General features: G+C 42.7%; 3 protein-coding genes across 3 annotated transcripts; all 3 read right to left on the bottom strand.

Annotated features, from left to right (window-relative positions):
• Positions 1-488: 488 nt before the first annotated feature.
• Positions 489-1,251, bottom strand: LOC107204304 (histone H2A). Its single transcript, XM_015627186.3, has one exon. It carries the CDS (start codon positions 1,205-1,207, stop codon positions 818-820), a length of 390 nt encoding a protein of 129 aa, XP_015482672.1. The 5' UTR covers positions 1,208-1,251; the 3' UTR covers positions 489-817.
• A 1,373-nt stretch (positions 1,252-2,624) lies between these two features.
• WBP11 (WW domain binding protein 11) lies at positions 2,625-13,807 on the bottom strand. The gene is made up of 12 exons (XM_015629385.1): positions 13,700-13,807; positions 12,593-12,710; positions 11,726-11,757; positions 11,031-11,124; positions 10,440-10,636; positions 9,454-9,587; positions 7,944-8,143; positions 6,937-7,131; positions 6,319-6,420; positions 5,119-5,433; positions 4,380-4,562; positions 2,625-3,730 (listed from the first exon to the last, which is right to left on the bottom strand). Exons 2-12 carry the CDS (start codon positions 12,654-12,656, stop codon positions 3,297-3,299), a joined length of 1,950 nt encoding a protein of 649 aa, XP_015484871.1. The 5' UTR covers positions 12,657-12,710; positions 13,700-13,807; the 3' UTR covers positions 2,625-3,296.
• A 2,702-nt stretch (positions 13,808-16,509) lies between these two features.
• Positions 16,510-20,057, bottom strand: SMCO3 (single-pass membrane protein with coiled-coil domains 3). Its single transcript, XM_033514784.1, has one exon. It carries the CDS (start codon positions 18,257-18,259, stop codon positions 17,582-17,584), a length of 678 nt encoding a protein of 225 aa, XP_033370675.1. The 5' UTR covers positions 18,260-20,057; the 3' UTR covers positions 16,510-17,581.
• Between the last annotated feature and the right edge of the window lie 1,952 nt (positions 20,058-22,009).

The following is a 22,009-nucleotide window of genomic DNA, read 5'->3' as shown; positions in this document are numbered from 1 at the left end:
TGTTTTCAAATTGTTAAAATATGGTTTTTTAACAATAATAGCAGGTTTTCTCTTTCAACATATTTATGGTTTATACTTAGCATATGTGTGAGACAGACTCAAAACTGGCAACAGTATTTTTCACCTCAGATTGCCTGTGCATTCTGATCAACAATTATTCCCAAACTCCTTCAGATTTGAGGCAGAAAATTAGTTCAGCAGCTCAAAGATTTTTAATAAGAAGAGTTAGTAACCAGAATGCCTTTTAATGCATACAACAAAAAAAGCAAAACCAACAAAACAAAAATACAAAACAGAACACCTCCAACAATACCCGTAGGTCTGGTAGTTGTTTAGAGGGGGCAGGGCTGTTTTTAAAGATATCAGGGAATTACCTGAACTTCCCATAGGGCCGAGCTGAAAAAGGGGAGGGATGATGTGAGCTCTTTCCTACAGTCTTATCAAACTTTTTTTCTCGCCCCCACTAGCACAAAGTGATTTATATTACATTAAATAAATCGTGTTTATTTTAATAGGTGTATGTCATCTTTGTCTCGCTATACACAGTGGGTTTTTCAAAATTTTTATTTAAGAGCTAAAATACAAAGCGTCTGGGGTGGTTTGGATTTTTTTCAACTGCTAAGGTAAAAGATTTGGGGTATTTGGTGGGGGGGGGGGTGGAGAGTTGTTCGTTTTGGTTTTTATTTTGGCTTTTTAGGAAACGGTAGGCGGTTTAATTTTTTCTCTAGGATGTACAGCTCCTTTTATGAGTAAGTGGGTGGCTCTGAAAAGAGCCTTTGGGTTACTTTTTGAGGCGGGGACGCCCCTCGGAATTGTTTCACTTGCTTTTCGCCTTGTGGCTGTCGGTCTTCTTGGGCAGCAGCACGGCCTGGATGTTGGGCAGCACGCCGCCCTGCGCGATGGTCACCTTGCCCAGCAGCTTGTTGAGCTCCTCGTCGTTGCGGATGGCGAGCTGCAGGTGGCGGGGGATGATGCGCGTCTTCTTGTTGTCGCGGGCCGCGTTGCCCGCCAGCTCCAGGATCTCGGCCGTCAGGTACTCCAGCACGGCCGCCAGGTACACCGGGGCGCCGGCGCCCACGCGCTCCGCGTAGTTGCCCTTGCGCAGCAGCCGGTGCACGCGGCCCACGGGGAACTGCAGCCCGGCCCGCGACGAGCGCGACTTGGCCTTGGCGCGCGCCTTCCCGCCCTGCTTCCCGCGCCCGGACATCGCTGCCGACGCTGCCGCTCCGCCGCTGCCCGAACTGACGCTGTCACGTGTCCCTCCGCCCCGCGAGCGGCCGCTTTTATAGCCCCTGCGCGCGCCCCGCTGGCTCCCTGATTGGCTGCTGCGCGCTCCGGCTCGCTCTGACCAATGGCGGCGCGGATCCAAATCTGACCAATGGGAGCCGGCGGTCGCCGCTCCCCGCGGAGCCGCCCCCGCTGCCGGCCCCGGCCCCGCTCGGAGCCCGCCCCGCGCGGTGAGCAAGGTCGGCCCCGGGAAACGCCTCCTTGCCCGCCCCCGGGGAACGGAGGAGAGCAGCTGCCTCCCCGGAAGCGGGGAAACACCCGCTAAATGGCATCGCTGTCGATTTAGAAATAATCCCGTGTTTTAAACCTCAGACATGCTATTACAGCGATACTTTAAAAAGTATCGTACTGCTATGATAAAAGAGAAGCTTTACTTTCAGTATGAGCATTTACACCTCACTTCTACTGATGTGTGTAGAAACTAGGCAGGAACACCTAATACGAGACGTTTCTCTGCCTCTAGAGACAAACTACTCCAGTATTGCTATAATCAAACCCATAACTAGTGTTTACAAGCTGAATTGTGTCTCCTGGCTGATCTTCTCAACTTTTGTAAACATAACTGATGTCATCTGATAACTTCTACAATAGAAGTTGCTTAATAAAGAACTAAAGTGTTTCAAGAATTGTGTAAAGTTACATCACACAATATGCATTAGGTAGGCGGGGAATAAGCACTAGTGGGTGGGTTCATGTAAATTTTACATTAACTGATTAGTATAGAGTATTATATATATATATCTGATACATTTCTGTGCAAACCTTTTTGATTGTGTTCAGAATTTGTGAAAACAGATTCAAAGTTTTCAAGTGCAAGTTTAGTTAGTAACTTTGTCTCCTTATAGCAAATTTAACCTCAGAACACAGTGCATTCAGCTAAGCCTTAAACTTACAGCAAACTAAATGTATTCTTTGAGGTATCTGCTAGTCTGGTATCTTAATATTATTAGCCACAAGTAAAATTATCTGTCAGTCAATCTTTTGACATTAAAATTTGTGCTAATTTTTACTTCAGGTAGCCTGTCCATGATGCACCCAGTAGTTATCTGAGGCTTGATATGAAGCAAACCTCCCAGTCAGAGTATATAAATTGTTCTGTAATTAGTAGTATTTCAGGACTTATGTTTTGACTAGCTATCAATAAAGGTTAAAAGAGATAAAAACAAGAATACAGCAGAAGTTTAGTGGGGAAAAAGTAAGGATGTATTACTTACAACGTGATTATTGCTTTTCTTTTCTGAGGTTCTGAATGCCTCTACGCCTCCCAAGGTGAGCAAAGAACCCTCCCCGCTCTCTACCTGCCTGCTAGTTTTACACAAATCACAGGGAAAGCGACATTTTGATACACTGAATGTTTATTGTCTTTCACAAGACAAAATGAAGTTTCCCCAGCCAACAAAAATCCATCAAGATGATCATAAAGGGGGATAGGGTGCAAAATTCCAGTGTACAGTATATGCAACAAATTACCTCCCTGACTACCCTGGAAGAAAGATGATTGATCAACCTCACTGCAACTAAAAAAAACATGATTATAAAATATTTACAGAAAAAAAAACCCAACAACAGTACAGAAAATAAAAACGGGACAACCATCTGTGTATGAAATGCTGCTAACACTTTTCTGGCTCTTTGAAAACCTGTTCCACTACCCTCACCAGAGCACTCAGGGTGTGTAAGGATTCAGGCAGGGAATAGTCACCCCTGTTCCCAGAGTATCATCATCTCCCGCCACGGAAGGGGGAGTACTTGAGGGGAGCAGCATCGCCTTCTTTTCTGATTTCCTTTCACCAAGTGGAGATGGTGGCTCTCAAAGGAGGTCCCAGGCACACCTCAGCTGCAGCGGTCTCTATTCACAGCACACTGGCAAGTTAACCTGCGGGTAGGGAACTATTTCCAGTCATGCCCTTTCCTTTTGTTGCTTGCAGGAGGACTTTACCTTCTTCTCCCTCCACAGTGATGTGATCTGTGTTCAGAGGGGCAGGAAAGCTGACTAGGACTACGACAGGTCACAGGAGACCTTCCATTTCTTTCATGAAGGCTTCATACACATCATCCTTTGTCTGTACAGAGATTGGGGCAGATGATCCAGCCTTAGGGGCAGCTTTGGTTAACGGGAGGGCAGGCTCATCATCTTGTTTTCTCTGGGAGGCAGCGGAAGCCCCTTTATTCTCGCGGCGCACTCGCAAGGCAGTGGGCACAAAGCGCGTGATCTCCGCCTTGGGGTTGGTGATCTGCGGCTTGGCGCTGATGGTGGCCGTGGCTTTCTTCTCGATGGTGGCCGCACTGGTGTCATCCGCCTTGGGCCGCTGAATCAAGCTGGGAGGGGCGCTCAGTACCCCAGGATTTGGAATGGGAGCTGGTGGAAAGAGCCCAGGTGGGGCAGGTCCTAAGGGAGGCACCAGAGGTGGCCGTAACATGCCTGGGCGAGGAGGAGGGATACCTGTAACAAGAAAAACAAGCATGAGCTGTCTCCACATCTGGGAATTTCAAAATACTTGAGCAAAGAAGTGCACAGGCTCAAAATGTCAAGGACGAAAAGCAAAACGAAACAACCCCCAACAAGATGCAGCAGCACCAGTTTAAAAAAAAACAAAACGTTTTCAAATCTGCACTAAATGCTGAGTTGAAAATGCTGCTCTTCAGACCCTAAAAGCCACAGGAGTTTGTTTATTGCTCCCTTTTAAATTTAAAGTTATAATCTGAGAATAAAGTTTCTTGACAATCCATCCCACTGGAATTTCAGAGTCATAGGAAATGCCTGACCTGGGCACAAAAAATACATATTCGGATCTCCAACTCATTTAGTGGAGCATCATTACAGCACCCAGAGGCTGTTCAAAAAGAGTCCAGCAGAGCAGAAGTTAAAACTCTGAAATTCCCTTTTTTGAGGGCAGATTTCCTGCTACCAAACTATGCACAGCACTTACTTGTTATTGCACAGAATAATGTAACAGCACATAGCACAATGCAGCCACAGATGGGAACAAAGACCAATTGGCAGCCCATTATACCTCGATGACTTGATCATCCCAGCCAAGACTGCAAAAACAAAGCAACAAGGGCCTTGGCACTGAAACAGAAGCCCTTACCTGGTGGGGCAGGAGGGGGCAGACGAGGAGGAGGACCACGAGGAGGAGGACCTGGGGGCAGACCTGGTGGGGGGCCTGGGGGAGGACCAGGCGGTCGTCCTGGGGGAGGACCTGGTGGCAGCAGTCGAGGCAAAGGCCCACGCAAGCCTGGTAACCCAGGAGGTCTCAGGAACGGAGGAGCTCCTGAAAGCATTCATGAAACAAAAGGAATTTAATTCACAGTTAAAAATATATCCCAGCAACTATCTCATCAGCTAAGAATAAAGATCTTCAATGAATGAACGCTGTATTGCATACCTGCCATATTAAATAGAATTTCTAAAAATCTCAAGCAGAGGCAGCAGTTACACAGCTAAAGCATCTTTATGAAAGTCAAACATATCATGGAAAAAGGGTTCCTCCCCATATAATTAACTGGTAACAGCTCCTGAGCTGAGTTTTTCAGAATTTAAAAAAGATAAAAACCTTTCTCTGTGGCTTTTGATTTTTCCTCTAGCCTAAAAATAAGTCCTTTTGCTCTTTCCCTCCACTTCATACACTGGCTCTAACAAAGACAACCATCAGTAAGGCTACAGCTACAGGAGCCTGAGGCCTCAATCAAAAGCAAGGTACAGCAGTGATGATGTAGACAGGTTTGGGTAACTGGGTACATATACTCCATCTGCAGCACATTCTGCAGCTGCCAAACTCCCAAACTGAGAACATGCATCCTTCAAAGCAGAGTAAATCAAGTATTCACCTGGTGGAGGGCCAGGAGGAAGGCCGGTGGGTGGGCCTGGGGGTCTCAGTGGAGGGGCTGGAGGTGGTCCCAGCGGAGGAGGCCCAGGCATGGGAGGTGCCTGTATCTGAGTTGGGGGCACAGCCTGCGCACTCTGCTGCTGCTGCTGCGCCTGGGAAGTCGCAGTAGAAGACCCGGTCTCTGCAAGTGCTTCCTCACTGAGTTGCTGCTGCTGCTGTTGCTGTGATGTCTCTTCAGACTCAGAGTCTTCCTCCTCCTCCTCCTCTTCTTCTGAGTATTCCTCCACTTCTCTCCCTTCTTCTGGAATTTCCTGACCTGGATATGGAGATACACTTATAAAATCTCTCTACGCTAACATCTTTGTGAACAACACAGAAAACCGAGTACACAGAATAAAATAAAAAGAAGCAAAATATAAACCTTACTTCAAAGGGAAGAAATCTGACCACTTTTTACTGTTAAACATAAAATCAAAACATAGTAATAGAAAAATCATTGCTGTTCTAGAGCGATCTCTGACAATAAGAAGTTATGTGTTACTCTGGGACCTGCAATTTGTATTGCCAACCCAAACTGCTGCTATTTAATCTCTGCCTTAAGGGAGTTTGTGGAGGGATGAGGCAACAGGAGGCTGGGGACACAGTGCCACAATAAATATAATCCCCATGTCCAATAAACTTCTGCAGCTTTGAAAGATACTGGAGTTTCTTTTTAAAAAAACAAAGTTTGTTTTATTAGTTAACTTATCTCAGCAGAAGGGTATTTTAGGGAGTATAAATCCTTACAAGTTATATGCTGAGCACATAGACAATGTCACCCTTTCTCTTTCACCAAGAGATTCGTATTTCATTTGAACAACTGTTTAAAAGTTAAGCAAGAAAAAGTTTAGAAGAAAAAAACAGTAAATTGCTACTCTTAACTTCAACTCTGCTATGCAAAACACACACATTACTTAAACAAAAAAAATTAAAATAACCTACAAAACTAAAAAAAAAACCACAGCCAACAAAAGAAAAAAAAGAGCAAAACCCAAACTATAATTCAAAGACCTGACAAGAGCTGATACTTTCAGCAGAGCCTCTATTATGACCGTAAAATATTTACTCTATAAAATAAAACCTGTGCAAAGTGAGCTGCCCAAAGAAACCTTAACTGGAAACCTAATGGCATATCACCACATATTACATCCACCTTACTCACCTGCCATTCGTAACATCATGGCCTGGAGTGGAGTCAGCTCTTTCATGTTCTTTTTCTTTTTTCGTGACTTCCCAGGCATGTCTGCAAACCGAACACTGTGACCTGGGGAAAGCAGGGGACAGATAACGGTGACAGGAGGTGGGAAGAAAGTAAGAAAAAACAGATAGTTACATGAATAGCTGGTATAGATAGCTTATCAGTCTAACATAATGATGCTACTTAGATAAGAGGTCTTTCTGATTGCTGGAAGTTTTGCTAACCTAGTACTCTCTACCAACTGGTCTCCCAAAAAAAATTAGCATATTTTACACGGAGGTTTAATTTTGTCGGGTATCTTACCAATGATGCAATCAGTGCAATGATTATCAATGCAATGATTCATGTGAAAAATGGCTTGTGGCCATAAGCTAACACATCTTTTAAGAAAACAGGTTTATCTGAAAATTGCTTCACTTCTAGATAGCCTACTTCTGACACATTTATTAGTAAAAATCCTTTAGCTGGAATTTAGGTGAGTTACTAAATAAACTGAATAAATTATATACACACCCTTAACTCTATCAAATAGTGTTTTTCTTTTGAAAAATCAACCCCTAGTCTCTCATTTCCCCTTCATACCTGATTTCTTTTCTTCACCACCTTCCCTCTCCTTCTCATTATCACGATGCAGGAAGTCCTCTCCTTCACTGTCTGCATCTGACCTATCGCTGTCACTGTCATCGCTGCTCTCATCGTGCTTATCTTGATCCATATCCTCAGGGTAACCTTCATCTTCACTAGTGCTGGACATGTCATCATCATGGCCTCGCTGTCCTGCAGAAAGCAAAGTAAACTATTAGGAAATGCATGAACTCCAAATACAAAATATTCTTTCACACCAGTGTATGTTTACAGTCACAACATTCCCCTTAGCAAAAGCATGGACAAACTGTCATCCCTTTATTTTTTATCCTTTTTAAATGAGATTTTGGAAAATCTTGTGAGATTTCATATTAACCTGGTGATTAATTTGCACAGCAAAAAAGTGAAGGCAACTGCTACTGCAACTCATTCATTCATTTCTATTCAGCAATTGCCCAACAATGAAATATTTTGATGCTTTCTGGCATGAAATAAAGCTAATCCATCTAGTCACAAAAAGTTTCTAGGGATGATACAACAACTGTATGAAAAAGAGGTAGTATGTTCTCCTAGCAAATGCACACTCAGGGCTGGTTGTGAGTTTTGTAGTGGTTTTGGTTTGGGGGTGTTTATTTGATGGATTTTTTAAATAGAAGATTACTCCAAGAGTGATTGGGTTTTTTAAAGTTAATATGAACAATGTTTCAACACTGTTAAGGGTTCATCCAAAAAAATCTAGTCTGTGAAACCTAGTAAAAAAAAAGGACCTGAGACATGTAATTAAATTTCATCATTTAAAAATACAGCTGTAGCAAAATTGCAGATATTATGAATATATCTGAATTAGCTCAGAGGAGCAATGACTTAGTAAGAATCCTTCAAATAGTGCTAACACTCATACTGCCCAGAGAACACTGTCAAGGGCAAAGTGTATTCACAGCAGCACAATCCATAGCGAAACAGAGTTCAAGGAAAACCCCAGAGAGGAATAGGAAAGCCCTTACCTGCTTCAGAACTGTAAGAAATCTCCTCCTCTCGCCTTCGAGGAGCCACGTCCAAGGTGAAACCCACTTTACGGCCATACATCTGCAGGACCTGAGGTGGGGGTGGCCCTGGTGGAGGCCCAGGGGGCTTCCTGCCTGGAGGTAAACGTGGAACACCAAGCCCCGGAGGAGGAAGCACAGAAATGGACCGAACTGGTGGTCTGGAAATAAGAAAGGAAATGAGAAATGTAGGAACACAATTAAAGCAAACATGCCTTTAGTAGAATTATTTAGCCTTCTCTCACCACTGCTTATACAGACTTCTAAAAAGGAACACCAAAAATCCTTCTAAAAAGGAACATTTAAAAAGTATAGATTTGACACAAGGAGTTTACAACCTCATACGAAGATATGACTGCAGAAGATCAGACAAAAGCTCCTCTGTGTCTTGGGTTGCAAAGCAAGATGTAACCAAAAGTATGTATTCCATTATCATCTGTTAAAACCAGAAGGGACAGTGTTCTTTATCTCTCTTCCATGACCCATCCCTCATAATTCCAAGGGGGATATCTTCTGTTAATGGGCCATTGAGTCACTCACCGCCTGACTGATTAAAGTACATCATCCCATTGTGAGATGCTCCACCCAGCGAGAGGAGGAGGAAAACTACACCCTTCTACACAATCACTGCTTCAACAGAACCACATTTGTCGCTCCAGGAGGACTGCAGCCATCATTTAATCAGACTGCTATCAAAAGCCTGACCCAACAAGGTGTCAGGTTATATTCTGATTCTGTCAGAGGTTGCTTTATTTATTTTTTTTTGTACTACTGCATTTTTATATTTTAATTTTCCTAGTAAAGAACTGTTATTCCCGTATCTTTGCCTGAGAGCCCCTTGATTTCAAGATTATAATAATTCAGAGGCAGTGGGGGGTAACATTTTTCCATTTCAAGGGAGGTTCCTGGCTTCCTTAGCAGACACCTGTCCTGTTCAAACCAAGACACTCTGAAAGCAACTGAAGACAATACTAAAAAAAATCAGCTATTGAATCCTACCACAGAAGAATGAAATAATCACAGGGTTAGTGAAAACAGAAGGCTATTCAGAAAGAAATAGAAAAAAATAGCACTAGAATGAAAAAAAAAACAAAAAAACAACAAAATAAAACCAAGCAAACTAGGAGTTTATATGAACTACTCATTTACACCAAATACGCCAGCAGGACAATAGAACACACATATGGCCATTTAAGGGGCATTTATGTTCAAAACAGTAGGGCTCTAAGTTTTCCTGATATGAAAAAGACAAAAACAAGAAGGCATAATGTATAACTCGAAGAAATTTAAACAAAAATCTGCAATTGTGGGGAAAGATTAGAAAGGGCTTTGGTTAAAAGAAAGCACAATTCACTTGCACAGAATTCCTGTCAATACGAGTCAATATTACCTCTGCTTCTATCCCTAGCTCCTCTCCTATAATATGAGTGCTTCCTTTTTACTTCCCCTCTAAGTTTCTTTTTCCACTTACCCATAGGCTGATGTCTTCTTGAGGATAGAAGGTGGTTGAGCCCCTGGAAGGGGAATGTCCTGTATGAGGATGTTGGAGGGAGCATGAGGCATATCTGGTAAGGGGATACTTTCCACTTCAACATGCTGAGCATTCTGGAAGGGAGCGGTGGAAAAAAAAGGAGAATGGGTTATTCCCACAGAAGCTACTGCACAAACTCATTACTTTTTAAAGTACAGAACATATGGAACCTGCCTCCATTTGTCAAATGTGTCTGATCTTAGGGTGTGTTATCTTTCAGCAGTCCATGAAAGAAATTTGGGAAAGTGTCAACAGTAAAAGCTTTCAATGCAAACCAAAGCACATGCACCCATGAAAAGCTTTAGTATTTCAGTCAAAACTCAGTCAGGTTTCCATCTTCTTTTGGACCTTCAGTCTACAAAATGAAGAGACTGCAGAAAAGCATGGCTGTGCTTTTGTGCTTTTTTTTAAGTGTTCAAGTCACAGATTGCTGCATGTTCCAAAGGAAAGGGGGAGAAAAAAAAAAAAAAAAAGTCTTACAGATCCTTGCACTTGCACAGCACTATGTTCTCCAGCACAGTAGGGAGGAATAGTAGAGAAATATCTTTAAAGGAATGACAAAGGATCCTCATTATTTCCAGCAAGAGATTTAGCAGAAATTCATAGAAGTATCAACTGCACACTCACAGGCTTGCTCTCTCTTTAATACAGAAAACAAAAGGCTGACATTGTTGATCTGCAACACAAATTTCCCTTTCCTCCTTTCATGTTGAATGAGATCAGTGTATCAGACCCAAACTGTGACCTGACAATCACCACTGTCCTCACTGAAATGCTCTAATTTGAGGTACTAAGCAAATTAATATTTCATATGGGCCACATGACGCTGAACTCATGTAAATCTCCCTTCCTCTGTAACTGTCACACCTTATGAGCAAAGAGAATACACTACCACAGTTACAAGACTCAAATACAGTAAGCATTACCTTGACAGCATCAAAATACTGGCTGAGTTGTGCTCTCTTCTGCTCATACTCCACTTCCAACTTGCGCAGTTCTTTATAGATGTCAGGATTTTCCTTCTCATAGAGCCGCAAGATACGTTCAAAAGTCTCACGGAGCTTTTTGCGTTTATCCTTCAGCACCTTTTCATTAAGTTGTGGCTGCTGTACCGGGTTAAACTCTGATCCAAAGCAGCAAAAAAAGTGACAAAAAAATTTGCAAATTACTCTATTGCACAACTATGATGAATGAAACTACTTCAAAGCAAGTTTCAATCCCTGTTTTCAGGAAGTTTTCAGTCTTATGACAATCCCCTCCTTGAACTCTACATCAGCAGCACACACAAACACTACTCATTATTCTTATTGATCATCATCTGGGGAAAAAAGTCCTCTTTGATGGCACTACAACACCTCAAATCATAATCAATCCCCAGATATTCACAGAAACCCCCCTTATAACAGGACAGGAAAGAAAGATTAGTCTAGTTCAATCTCCCCCATTGGCTGTTAAAACTACACTGTGCATCTACATAAACCACTGCCTAAGTCCAACACCTGCTACTTCTCACTCACCCATCTCATCCAATTTTTCCATGTCCCGGATAATCTGCTTTGGATCTTTCATCTTCAGTACAGCTGCTCGTACCATCATCCGTTGCTTTTTGTTCTGAGATCAGAGATCAAGCAGATAGAAAAGTTTCAGAGCAGAAAGACACAAAACATCTGTTACCCCTTTCTCAGTCTTTCCAGTCTGAAGAAAAAAAATCACACCTCAGAATGCCCTGAAAACATTCACTATGGCACAAATCAGCAGCAAATGTAGTTAAAACGTCTGGTAATTTTAATTTCACTACCTTGGAAACTGCAAATGCTGCTATCATTCCTTCACTCCAACTAAGAAACATACAATCAACACAATAACCAACTGATAAAATTCAGTAAAGCACATCAAGTGTGTGAGTCTTGGATGTTTTATTCTTTTGGATTTTTATTTAATTTGGCTTGCCGCTTTGCTTCTTTGCTTTGTTGTGTTGGGGCTTTTTAATTACTAAGTATTTCCAGCAATGTTTCACAAATAATTACAAGTTAAAAACCAGCTGGGGATATGTTTACTTCAAACAAGATTTCCATGTTTGGATAGTATTTCCAAAGTCAGTCTTAGGATACCAACCAAAATATCCACAGTCTATTCATGGCCCTTTACAAACACACACATGATACACAGTATAGGAAATGCCAACTAAATGTTCCCTAATCTCTTTATTTACCTTCTTTAATTCCCTTTTCCGAGCTTCCTTCCCTAGAGGGGAAAAGAAAAAGAAAATAAAAACTTGAAAGACAAAATCAAATTAATGAAGAACCCTTCCCTCACCAAGACTAGGGCTGTTTCTCAACAGCTCACTCATTTTACAAAGACTTACTGTAACTCAGCTTCCCAGTAAGAGAGAAATATAGCATGAAATACATTTCTATTGCTTGTCTTTTATACAGAAGAAAAAAAAGAAAAAAGAAAAAAAGAGATACTGCAGTCTTCATGTCTCCAGAAGCAGGGCTTTTTCCATACAAAATAGAACAATAGGCAACCAAAGTCATAGTGATAGGTGCAATCATGAAAAGATTGCTGCACAGAAGCTTAAATAGAGTCATCAGACAACACACTTTCAAAATATGTAAACTTTGAGAATGCCTCTGAAATAAAGCATATCCACTGTGGGAGTCTGGATTTTCTTAATTTGCTGAGCATTGATAACACCTGGCATGTTACCAAAAGTAGAAAAAAAACAGTAAGACAACTCCCCCATCTAACCAGAGCACCTGCAAAATTTGACATGGTCCTCAAATTCATGCCCGGGACAGATTAACACTGTCCCAGGAAGCGGCCTGCAGTTTATCCAACAGCAAAGTACAAAGGCCTTCCAACACTGATAACCAGTGCAAAAACAAGAGGTAAATACTTCAGAGAAGCAAAAGCATGAAAGCAAACAGCCTCACCAGACAAAACTGAGATAATATTACTCAAGTTAGAGAAACTCGGTTCTGATCCACAAATGAGGATTCTGTCCTCAGAGACAGCTTTTTATCTGCTCTTCTAGGCACTCCTCATTCCCACCTGCTTAGCTTTCATGGATACTTACGGGCCTGGTCTGTGGGATTCATAAACTTCCCACTCTTGGTGGATGATGTAGATCTCCGCCCCATTTTGATGGTTTTTCTTCTGCCTCAAAAAACAAAACTTAAAAAAGAGGGAGGGACCTGGAAAAGATGACATGGTTTCAGGTCTTACACACTGGTAGCTTGAGGATGCTTGTTTCTCTTCTATCAGCAAGTTACTCCCTCAAAGAGCTCAAATACCTTAAAGGTCCTCAAACCTGACTATGAGCTCAGCACCTGTATCAAAATTTCCCTACTCTGACAATGTACTTCTGTTTAATTAAGTACCTAATTATTACTACTTTAGTTGGTTATAATTTAAACTAACTGATCAGTTTGTTATTCACACTACAACTCAAACCAAGAAGCTTTGTGCTTGCACTGTGGAGGGGTACAGGGCAGGGAGAAACACATATTCTATTTTTCTAAGAGCGTATCAGAGTTTAGCTTCTCATTCACTCTCATTAGGCGCTCTCCAGTTTTCACCTTTCCCTGTTTCAAATGTTTCCCCACGAATCTCCTCCCTTCCTCAGCACCCACTGTATCAGCAAATGTAGGATTATTCTGAAAAAAAATTATTTCCTGTCTTTAGAAATTTCTTCAGCTTACAGATAACCACATAAGTGTCCAAACTACAGACAGGGATGTTTCTTCTCTCCCTCCCCCTCCAAATCTACTTCCCTGCCAAAACACTTTGGCGGGTCTGATTTTTAATTTTGCAAGACTCTATCGCTTCTTTAGGTGGGAAGCTCTCCAGACTGAGGCAGGAGTTACATTAACACCTCGTATTTCCCGTATTTCTAATATTTAAAGGCTAAAAGAAAAGAGAGCAAACTTCCGAAACCTCTGTGTCACATCTTCTAAGAACTCAGACTAAAGAGTTCCAAAGCAACAAGCCAAAGGCCGAAGGAGAATATAAAACCATAATAAATCACGCACTAAATTCATTATTCTTTTGGCCACGGGGAAACGGGGTAGAAAGCCCCGCCTCCTACTCCCGCCCGATGGAAGAAGAAAACGAGGCAGGGCGAACTGCCGCCTTCTCCTCGCCTCTCTTCTCCTGGCAGCCCAGCCCCGCCGCGCCCCCTCACCCCTGGGTCTGGCCGGGCCCGGCTCCCTCCGGCTGCAGCGGCCTCGCTCAGCCCCGCGCCCGCCGCCGCCGCCCCGCCGCCATCTTGCACCGGCACCGAGTGGCGGCGCGGAGCCGCGCTCCGGAAGCGGCGGCCCCAGCTCGATGCTTCCGCCGCCCCTCGCTCCCCCTCGGAGGCTCCGACTCTATGGTTGGAGCCGGGCGGGGCGGCGGGAAGGCGGGATAGAGACGGGAACAGATAGAGAAGATAGAGATGCTAGAAGTGCTAGAGACGATGGGGCAGCGCCCGGGCGGCCCCGGCGGGTCTGGGAGCGGGTGGGCACGGGCGGTGCGGGCGGGGTGCGCCCGTAAGGCCAGCGCGGCCTCTGCTCCCTCACGCTCTCCAGGGGAGATCCCCCCAAGTGCCCCCCGTGCCCTGAAACAGGCTGGAGCCGAGGGCCGTGTGGGAAGGCTCTGTCCATGTGGCATAAATGCAAAGCACGGCGGGAGCAGGGGCTGCCCACAGCCTGAGGTCTGTGCCGTGGTTTTCTGCAGGCTCGGCCTCACGGCAGCGCTGCTCCCCTGAGAGCGGGACCGGGGAAAAGTGACCGGATGATGTTCATCGGCAGCTCAGATGTGTACGAAGAGAAAGTGAGAGATAATTTGATGCCATTAGGGACCGCAGAAGTTGCTCTGCTACTTGTCTCTTCCCACAGCCCCCACTGCGGTGAACTGGCGAGGCCGGTGAACGCTTGGTGGGAGCTGCTTCGTGCCATTGTCCAAAGTACAATTTCCGCCAAAAGTCCACAGCACATGAAGAACCAGGATGAAGATGCAGGAAACATCAATGTGCAAGCAATAAAATATGGGTGCAGGCTTAAAGAACTAGCACGTTGGGGAGAAGATGTAGGAAGGAAATTTTTCCCTGCGCAGATGGCATCTGGGAGCAGAGGTGGTCAGATCTCTGGGCAGGATTTCTAGACTCCCTGCTCCGGGTGAACATACCGTGCAACACAATGTTGTTATAGACTCAGTTGGCTAATTTGTAAGGATCATTGCAGGATGGGTAAAATACTATAAGCTATGCATCACATTAATGCCAGCACTTAGTCACAAACTGCACTAAGTCAAAGTCAAGGGGCATCCTCAGAGCCAAGGCTTCCGGAGCTCTCAGTGCCTAGGGTATCTTGCTAACCACATGCACAGCATGGTCATCCCCACCTTGTGCCTCTTCGACATGTTCTCTGTGTATTATTCTTGTCACAGAAAGAATGTTCAGCCAGGCAGATTTTGGTTGCAACCATACTGGTTTTCCACATTGGTTTGGAAGCAGCTTAGACTGGTTTGGGCTGGTTTGCACGTTTTTTTTGAGGCTGTTCTTATTTTGAATACATATATCACATTTTTAATCCTAAATCCTTTGTCCAGAGCAACAGCTTGAGCAAGGGCAGAATGCTCAAGAGGGTGTGATGGAAAGTTGTGGCCATACACATCCCTGTCAGGTGCCACGTCACTGTAGAGGGGGATGGCTGAGTCTTTGAAGAGCAGCTGCACCCCACAAGGCTTGGAGTTTTCTGTCCTGGCAATACCGGGCTCAGTGGGGATAGTGGTACTGCTGCAGCCCTGACTGCTTTCTCCCAGCAGTGTCTGCTGATTTGGAGCACAATAGTCCTCCCACATTTTTCACTTGGTACTTCTGCCAAACTGAGAGGCAACTTGAAGGAGTCTAGAGGGGAAACATCAACAGACTGGTTATGACATCTTTGGAGCACCAAATGTAAGACTGGCCAAAGGATTAGAGAGAGCAGGAATTACATCTCTTGTGAGGAAACCAGCTTTCCTTTAAGTCCACCAGGAACAAGGATGCACCTAGAGGCGAGTAGCAGTTGTTTATCTCTGTTTTCCTCATTGCGTACCTCACTTCCCCTGACACTGCTTAGCATTTGCGTTCAAGAACATGTGGTAAAATTGCTTGAAAAAACCCAACATATTTGTTTCTATTTGACACCATGTCCTGGTGTCTCATACAGCAGTGATTGGCAATCTCTCAAAGAGCTGATTTTAATTCCTAGTTTAGAGTGTGCATTTGCACATAGAAAACAGAAGCCAGGAACCTGTCCAACAGACAGATATTGCTGTTCTACTGATTCACAGTCTCTTGTGTCTACCCAAGTACCTCTAACCTGTCTGCCACTCATGTCAGGAGACAAGAGATGTCACATTCTGGAGAAATGATGCCTCAGGTCACCAAGCCATCCACCACAATACCTCCTGTAGGCAAGGCAGTGCTTTTTTTGCCCCCGCTGAAGTGCCTTTTCTGACACACATAGCCCAGTCTGTAGCAGGTCCCAGTTTCTCCGTCCCTGGCATCCATCCACCCTGGGCTTTCTCCCTGATAACTTGGCAGAGCTGTTGAGTGCCAGCAGTTTCGTTGCCCTCTAGTGGCTTTTGTGCATAAAAGGGAAGTCAGAAAATCTTAAAGTGAGAAGCGGAGGAGAATAAAAACCCAACAAAACAAACTCCCCAAACCCCAGAATGCAAGGGTTGTGAATCTCACTCATCTCTTTATTTCGTAGGCACTATCTAGTTGCTAGTAAATTAAGATTGCTAATATTGAATATTAGCAAACATGTATGAATTTGTACATAGTTTTAATATGGGGGAAGTGAGTACTAAAAAAGGATCCTACGCACAACCCTACTAGATTGGTCTATCATGGATTTAAAAAAAAAATGAATTGCATGTATAACAAAGATTTTAATACTTCTTTATTATTTGGTTTAAGATTGGTTTTCAGACAAAAAAAAATGAATCAAGCACAGAAAAGAGAGGTTGCAATACTCATGTCCATTTTTATTAATTCTGAAATTATCTTTTTTTCTAAGATCAAGAAAAAACAATCCACAGCAAATCAGAGCAAGAAACTACAATAATGATCTTGCCTCCAGCTTTGATTTTAAAATCAAAAATAATAATCCTGAAAAATAAGGACAATTGGTATCATGTTGTGAAATGCAGAATCTGAGCATTCTTGGCAGTCCCACATTGGTGGGATTAAGTAAAGCACTTGAAAATCACTTTAGTACAACAGGGCTGCAATCCTACAGGCGCTTTTGTATAATCCCACTTTGATCAACAAAACAGCAACTTTGCACAGAAATTTTTACATGTGGGTTGGCAAGAGCAGAGCATTACAAGCATAAGAAGCTATTCATGGCCAGGCACACCTGGAACACAGCAGCTTGTTTCTCTCAGTTGTGGAGCAAGTTTGTGTGTGTTTGCATGTAGGCCCAGGCTTCTCTTACTTGCCAATCTACTGGGATTAGAGTTTATTTAAAGAAGATCTCTGGCTGGCTCCTTAGGAGGGCAGGAAATAGCAGTTAAATATGCTTCAGCTAGTCCTTGTAATGAACAGGGAATTCAGTCTATCAGATTTAGCACTAATCCACACTAAGAGTTTAGCAAACACGGATGTCTTCATAAAGCCTCCAGATGCTGGCATGAATTGCCTTGTTGAAATTGTTTTCTCTCATTGTGTTGTCATATTTGATATAGAAACACATCTCCTTACCACTACCAGTCCAGCAGTCCGTATTATTGTCTCTAGTATGAATTACAGTTCAAAGTTACCTACAATGCTTCCCAGAAAATAAGTTTAAGGAAAAAAGGTTAAGGAAAGGTGCCAAGTACTTGAAATATTTCCCCCCAAAAACACCTGTGAAACAATTCTCTATTAATATATTTCAGTGCCAGTTTCCTGAATTTTTATTGTTCTTGTTCTGCTGCCAGAAATAAGAAAATAAAAAGCCATCAGTAGTTCATTTGTCATAATGAATCAAAAAGGTTTCTGCAGGCATAGCTGCTGCAGCTGCTGTCACAGCAGAAGAGAGAACTCCAGCTTCATTTACTGAACTTGCTGTCTCACCAAAGAAGTTACTTCATGTATGGCACGCTGATACTTTTCTGAGGCTGCTTTAAACTCTGCCAGGTGCTTCTCGTAGCTTCTCACAGCTGTCAGAAGCTGACTCCTCTCCACAGCTCCCAGGATGGCATGGAGAATCATTTCAAGACCAAGCCCAATGATGGTAATACTAACTCCCCCAAGAACAGATGCCCCAATCTGAGCAAGGAGACCGATGAGCTTGCTCACAGTGAGAGTTAAATGATTGGAACCAAGAAGTTTGATTGCTACCATTGCAGCTGTTGAAGTCGCTTCTCCAAAAATAATGGAAAAAACTCTCTGGGCTATTGCAATTTTCTCCAGCTCGGGCTCTTTGATGTCATATAGCTTCTGGTACAGCACTGGCTCAAGCTTTTCCTTCATGTCACTATCAATCTTCTGCACCTGATGCTGAACCTCACTTATCACTTGAATGATAATCTCACAGTTTTCCTTGACTGTACCGCTCTCTCGCATCTCGATGGGGGTAATAGCACAGCCCAGGTGTTCATTCAGCACTCCAACCAGCTCGTTTGTTGCATGGAAATTCGTGGACATACAGTCAAGCAATTCCTGATGCAGATGGATCAGTTCTTGCTTTCTCTTGGGATTATCTGGGTAAAGGAGGTCACTCAATGCCATTCTTCATAAATAGGCCACTTCAAGAGAGAAAAAAAAAATTCTTACTCTGTTTAACACTCATAACCGTAGCCCCTAAAGAACAGTGAAATGTGCTTTGTCTCTGCCCCACTGGTTCTTTTCATACTGAACAGGTCAAATCCCAAGGCACAGCTTGTAAATGTAGAAATCTTAATTCTTGCTTTGGATCTTTGCCAAATGACTGGAAAAGGACCTTGTAAGACGTTGGGTATGCTCAGAGCAACAAAAATATGTTAACAAAAATAGCTAACAAATATGTAACGAGCAGATTGGTAAAATAGATGTGTGTCATTGGCAACTGAAGATTGAAATTGAAACTGAACCTTGGAAACTGAAGATGGTAGAAGCTGATCTAGTTTACTAAAAAATGAAACAATCTCTTCTAATTAGCAAAATTAAAGATGTGGCTTAAAGATTAAAGGGTTGTTCCAAGCACTCTTTTGTATTAGCTTATTTTTTTCCATCTAGTGGCATCCAATTTTTCAGCAGCCATGATGATTGGTGGATATGGTTTGTGTCACAATAAGGGTATTTTATGACAGTATAGCTTTTTCCTTCTAACATTCATGAGAAAATGTTACTATATAAGCATTCTGTACTTATACTAGGAAGCTCACCCTTGGGAACTCATAGTGAATAGTAAAATTGTCCATAATAACCCCATCTAATGTATATCCCCTTGCACATATCTCTCACTGTATTTCCTTCCCCGATATTTATTTCTTCATAAACTGCATGCCAACATAGAGAGTCCAAAGAGACCGAGTTAACAGTGATCATGGAGTTATTCCTCATCACTAAGATTCTGTAATCAACACTGTCACTTCCCTTTGGCCTATCACCAGCTGCAAAGTAAAAATGTTTTAGCATGATTTCAGCTTAAATGCAAACATCTTTGCTATGGGGGAAAACTATGAATGAGCAGGATGACTCATTTCTTTGTTGGTACTTTTTTGTATTCTCAGCCCTCTTATTGCAAATCTGGGCCACTTTTGTGCAGTGCTTTGCATTTTTCTAAGATAAACCTCTTCTTGCTGTTGGTGCCTCCACATCACAGTTAGAGCTACAAATAGCTATGTGTAGGGGACTACCCAGATTTTTCTTCTTAAAAAGATGACTTTGTGCCATTTTGGTCCTTTGTAGTTCTTGCACTATCTGCTAGCTGCAAATCATCTGACACTGACCCAGCTGTATTTTACTAAACACACCCTCCCCCACAAGGTCACAGTAGAAAACCAGAATGATTTCCACAATCCCCTGCCAAGTTTTAATCTCAGTGTTGAAATACAAGCCAGTCTGAAAAGTTTTTTTTCCCCAATATTTTGCACTGCACTGTGTATTTCTTTCAGCCACTTGCCTTGTATCTCTGCCAAGAGAATAAGCTCTTTAACACATCTTCTTATATAAGCTGTAGGAAGCAAAATACATATACAGTAAAGGTTTGTGATTTTCAGGAAACATTAAGCCATGATATAGCAGACTATGATTTCATCTCAGTCCTGCCTCAGGGATGTTGCTCTCTGACTCAATGTGATACTAAAACCTTTCCACTCCAGTGGTGTTTTGTTGTAACGTCATTTGTTTTCCCTTATTAGTAGCAACTGAGAAGACAAATTGTTTTAGAAGGAATAGCACTTTCTTCAACAAACATTTTACATACTAGACAGGTCTTGAGAAGACTTCTTATAGCTTTCTAGCTTCTTATAGCTGCTCTAGATTTTCTATCTCCTAATGATAAAATTACTTCTTACTCCTCACATTGACACTTTTATTTATTTATTTTTTATATATTTTTATATTTTCCTTCTAGGATTAGGCAGGCCACATATATTTCTGTATTTCAATTTCTCCAGCTCCAGGAAGATTTACCACAGAAACTTTTCTAATTAAACATTTACACTGCCTACCTTGGTTTGGTCTGAATGCTCCTGTTGAAATGTGTATGGGATAATAACTTCAGCTTCTTTCCCCTCTGCTCGCCTGGTGTTTTCCAGCAGCATGTGATGAGTTAGGGATACAGAGGCTGGGCTTCAGCTGCGTCCTGTGCCTGCCTGCCTGTCATTAATTCTATTGTGTGCTGTTTACCCAGATTCATCTCGTTTTATTCCTCCTCTCCCTTCCTTCCAATTTTAAGAGATTTCAATTTACTTATGCTGGTTCCCAATTGCTAGATCCTCCAAAGGCCTTCTGTTCGTGGAGAGAATGGGTACAGCACAAATCCCTCCTGCCTGCAGCAGAGGTGCCATCACAGACACCTACAGCCATGGCTGAAAGGGGATGGTGTTACTTGCTGTCCTCAGAACATAAAAGGTGTAGCACTTCTAATTCCAATAGATACAAGATTATGTTTTCTTACTGGGATTTATAAATTTCTATTGTTTATAAATATAAATATCAATGCTTACCTATGCCTTGAAATAACAAGTTTTTGCAATGACTGCTTTTGTATGCCTGCAAGTTACAGAAGAAAAATTGAATGGTCCCACATAAACAGAAAAATAGATACTACAGACAGTGAAAACAGGCTTTGTCTGTTCCAGTAAGATAAGCCTGTACATATGCCTTCAACCAAGCTAGATATCTTTCATATTTTTATCCTTAGAAAGGTGGACCTGCAGCCCACAAGGGTTTCATCAGGAATACTGCTTCCACTCTAGAGGATGGCTGAGCTTTCAGATGAAAATATAAGATGAAGCATAAAATGAGTGCTCTGCATTGTTAACATGTTTTCACCTGAAAGCTGAGCTGCTGTATTCAACCCAAATGAATACAGAGTGCCAAACTCTCTTGTTGTCGGAGCTGTGGGCACGAGAACATAAGCTGAAAGAGAACACTAAATGATTTAACTGCTATATTTCTGGAAATAACAATTAGTTGTGACTGCTGAGTGTTTTCCACTGAGAATGCCCTGTAGTCCTGAAATACTTTGTGTGATATTGAACTGAATTGAATTGATCAGGCTGGCAACTGCCTGTGTCACATTCTGGAAACTGATTGCAGGTCTTCAGTGTTTGCAGTGGGTGCAAATTCTTTTCTTCTAGAACCCTCATCATTTGAAACATGGCAGAAAAGATATTTGATCAATATGAAGGCAGTTTTGTTCCTGCTTTACTCTGGGTCTTTTAGGAAGGTTAATAGCTGTTATTACAGGCCTATTGAATTGGAGGAAAAGACTTGATCTGGAGCATGTCACCCTTCCTTGCTGCAATTTGCCAGGTCTTTGATGCCATGAGAGTAGAAGAAGTGGTGTGGAAGCCCAGACTCAGCTCTGAACAGCAGTGAAAGCTAAAATCAGTTTTGCCATTTCACACAATTTCACACCTCTTTTTCCGTGGGAAAGAAATGGAGGGAAAGGCGGATGGTTGAACTTTAGAAGTACACAGTGGGACAGGAAGTTAGAATTCCTTGAACACTTCTGACTACACATCTCTCCACAGCAATAGCTGATGAAACATGTCTGCTGCAACTAGTCTAGCATTACAGGGCTCTGGCACAAGCAAAGGCAACACCAGGAGCAGTCTCTGAGCCACACACTGCCCCTGGACTTTATCTCTAGTTGGCCTTGTGAGAACTCGTACGTGCAAGCTGAAGGACATAACTTTCTTAGCAGTCAAAATGCTATCATGATGGGCACCCAAGCAAGGAGAATGTTTTGTGCTTCCACCTATCAAGAGTTGCTTGCACCACCTAGTCTGTGTATTAACTGACTAATATAAATCACTTTTAAGGGAA

The sequence above is a fragment of the Parus major genome, chromosome 1A (genome assembly GCF_001522545.3).
Source record: "Parus major isolate Abel chromosome 1A, Parus_major1.1, whole genome shotgun sequence".
In the NCBI taxonomy this organism is placed as follows: Eukaryota; Metazoa; Chordata; class Aves; order Passeriformes; family Paridae; genus Parus; species Parus major.
This window is presented reverse-complemented; position numbering and strand designations above follow the sequence as displayed.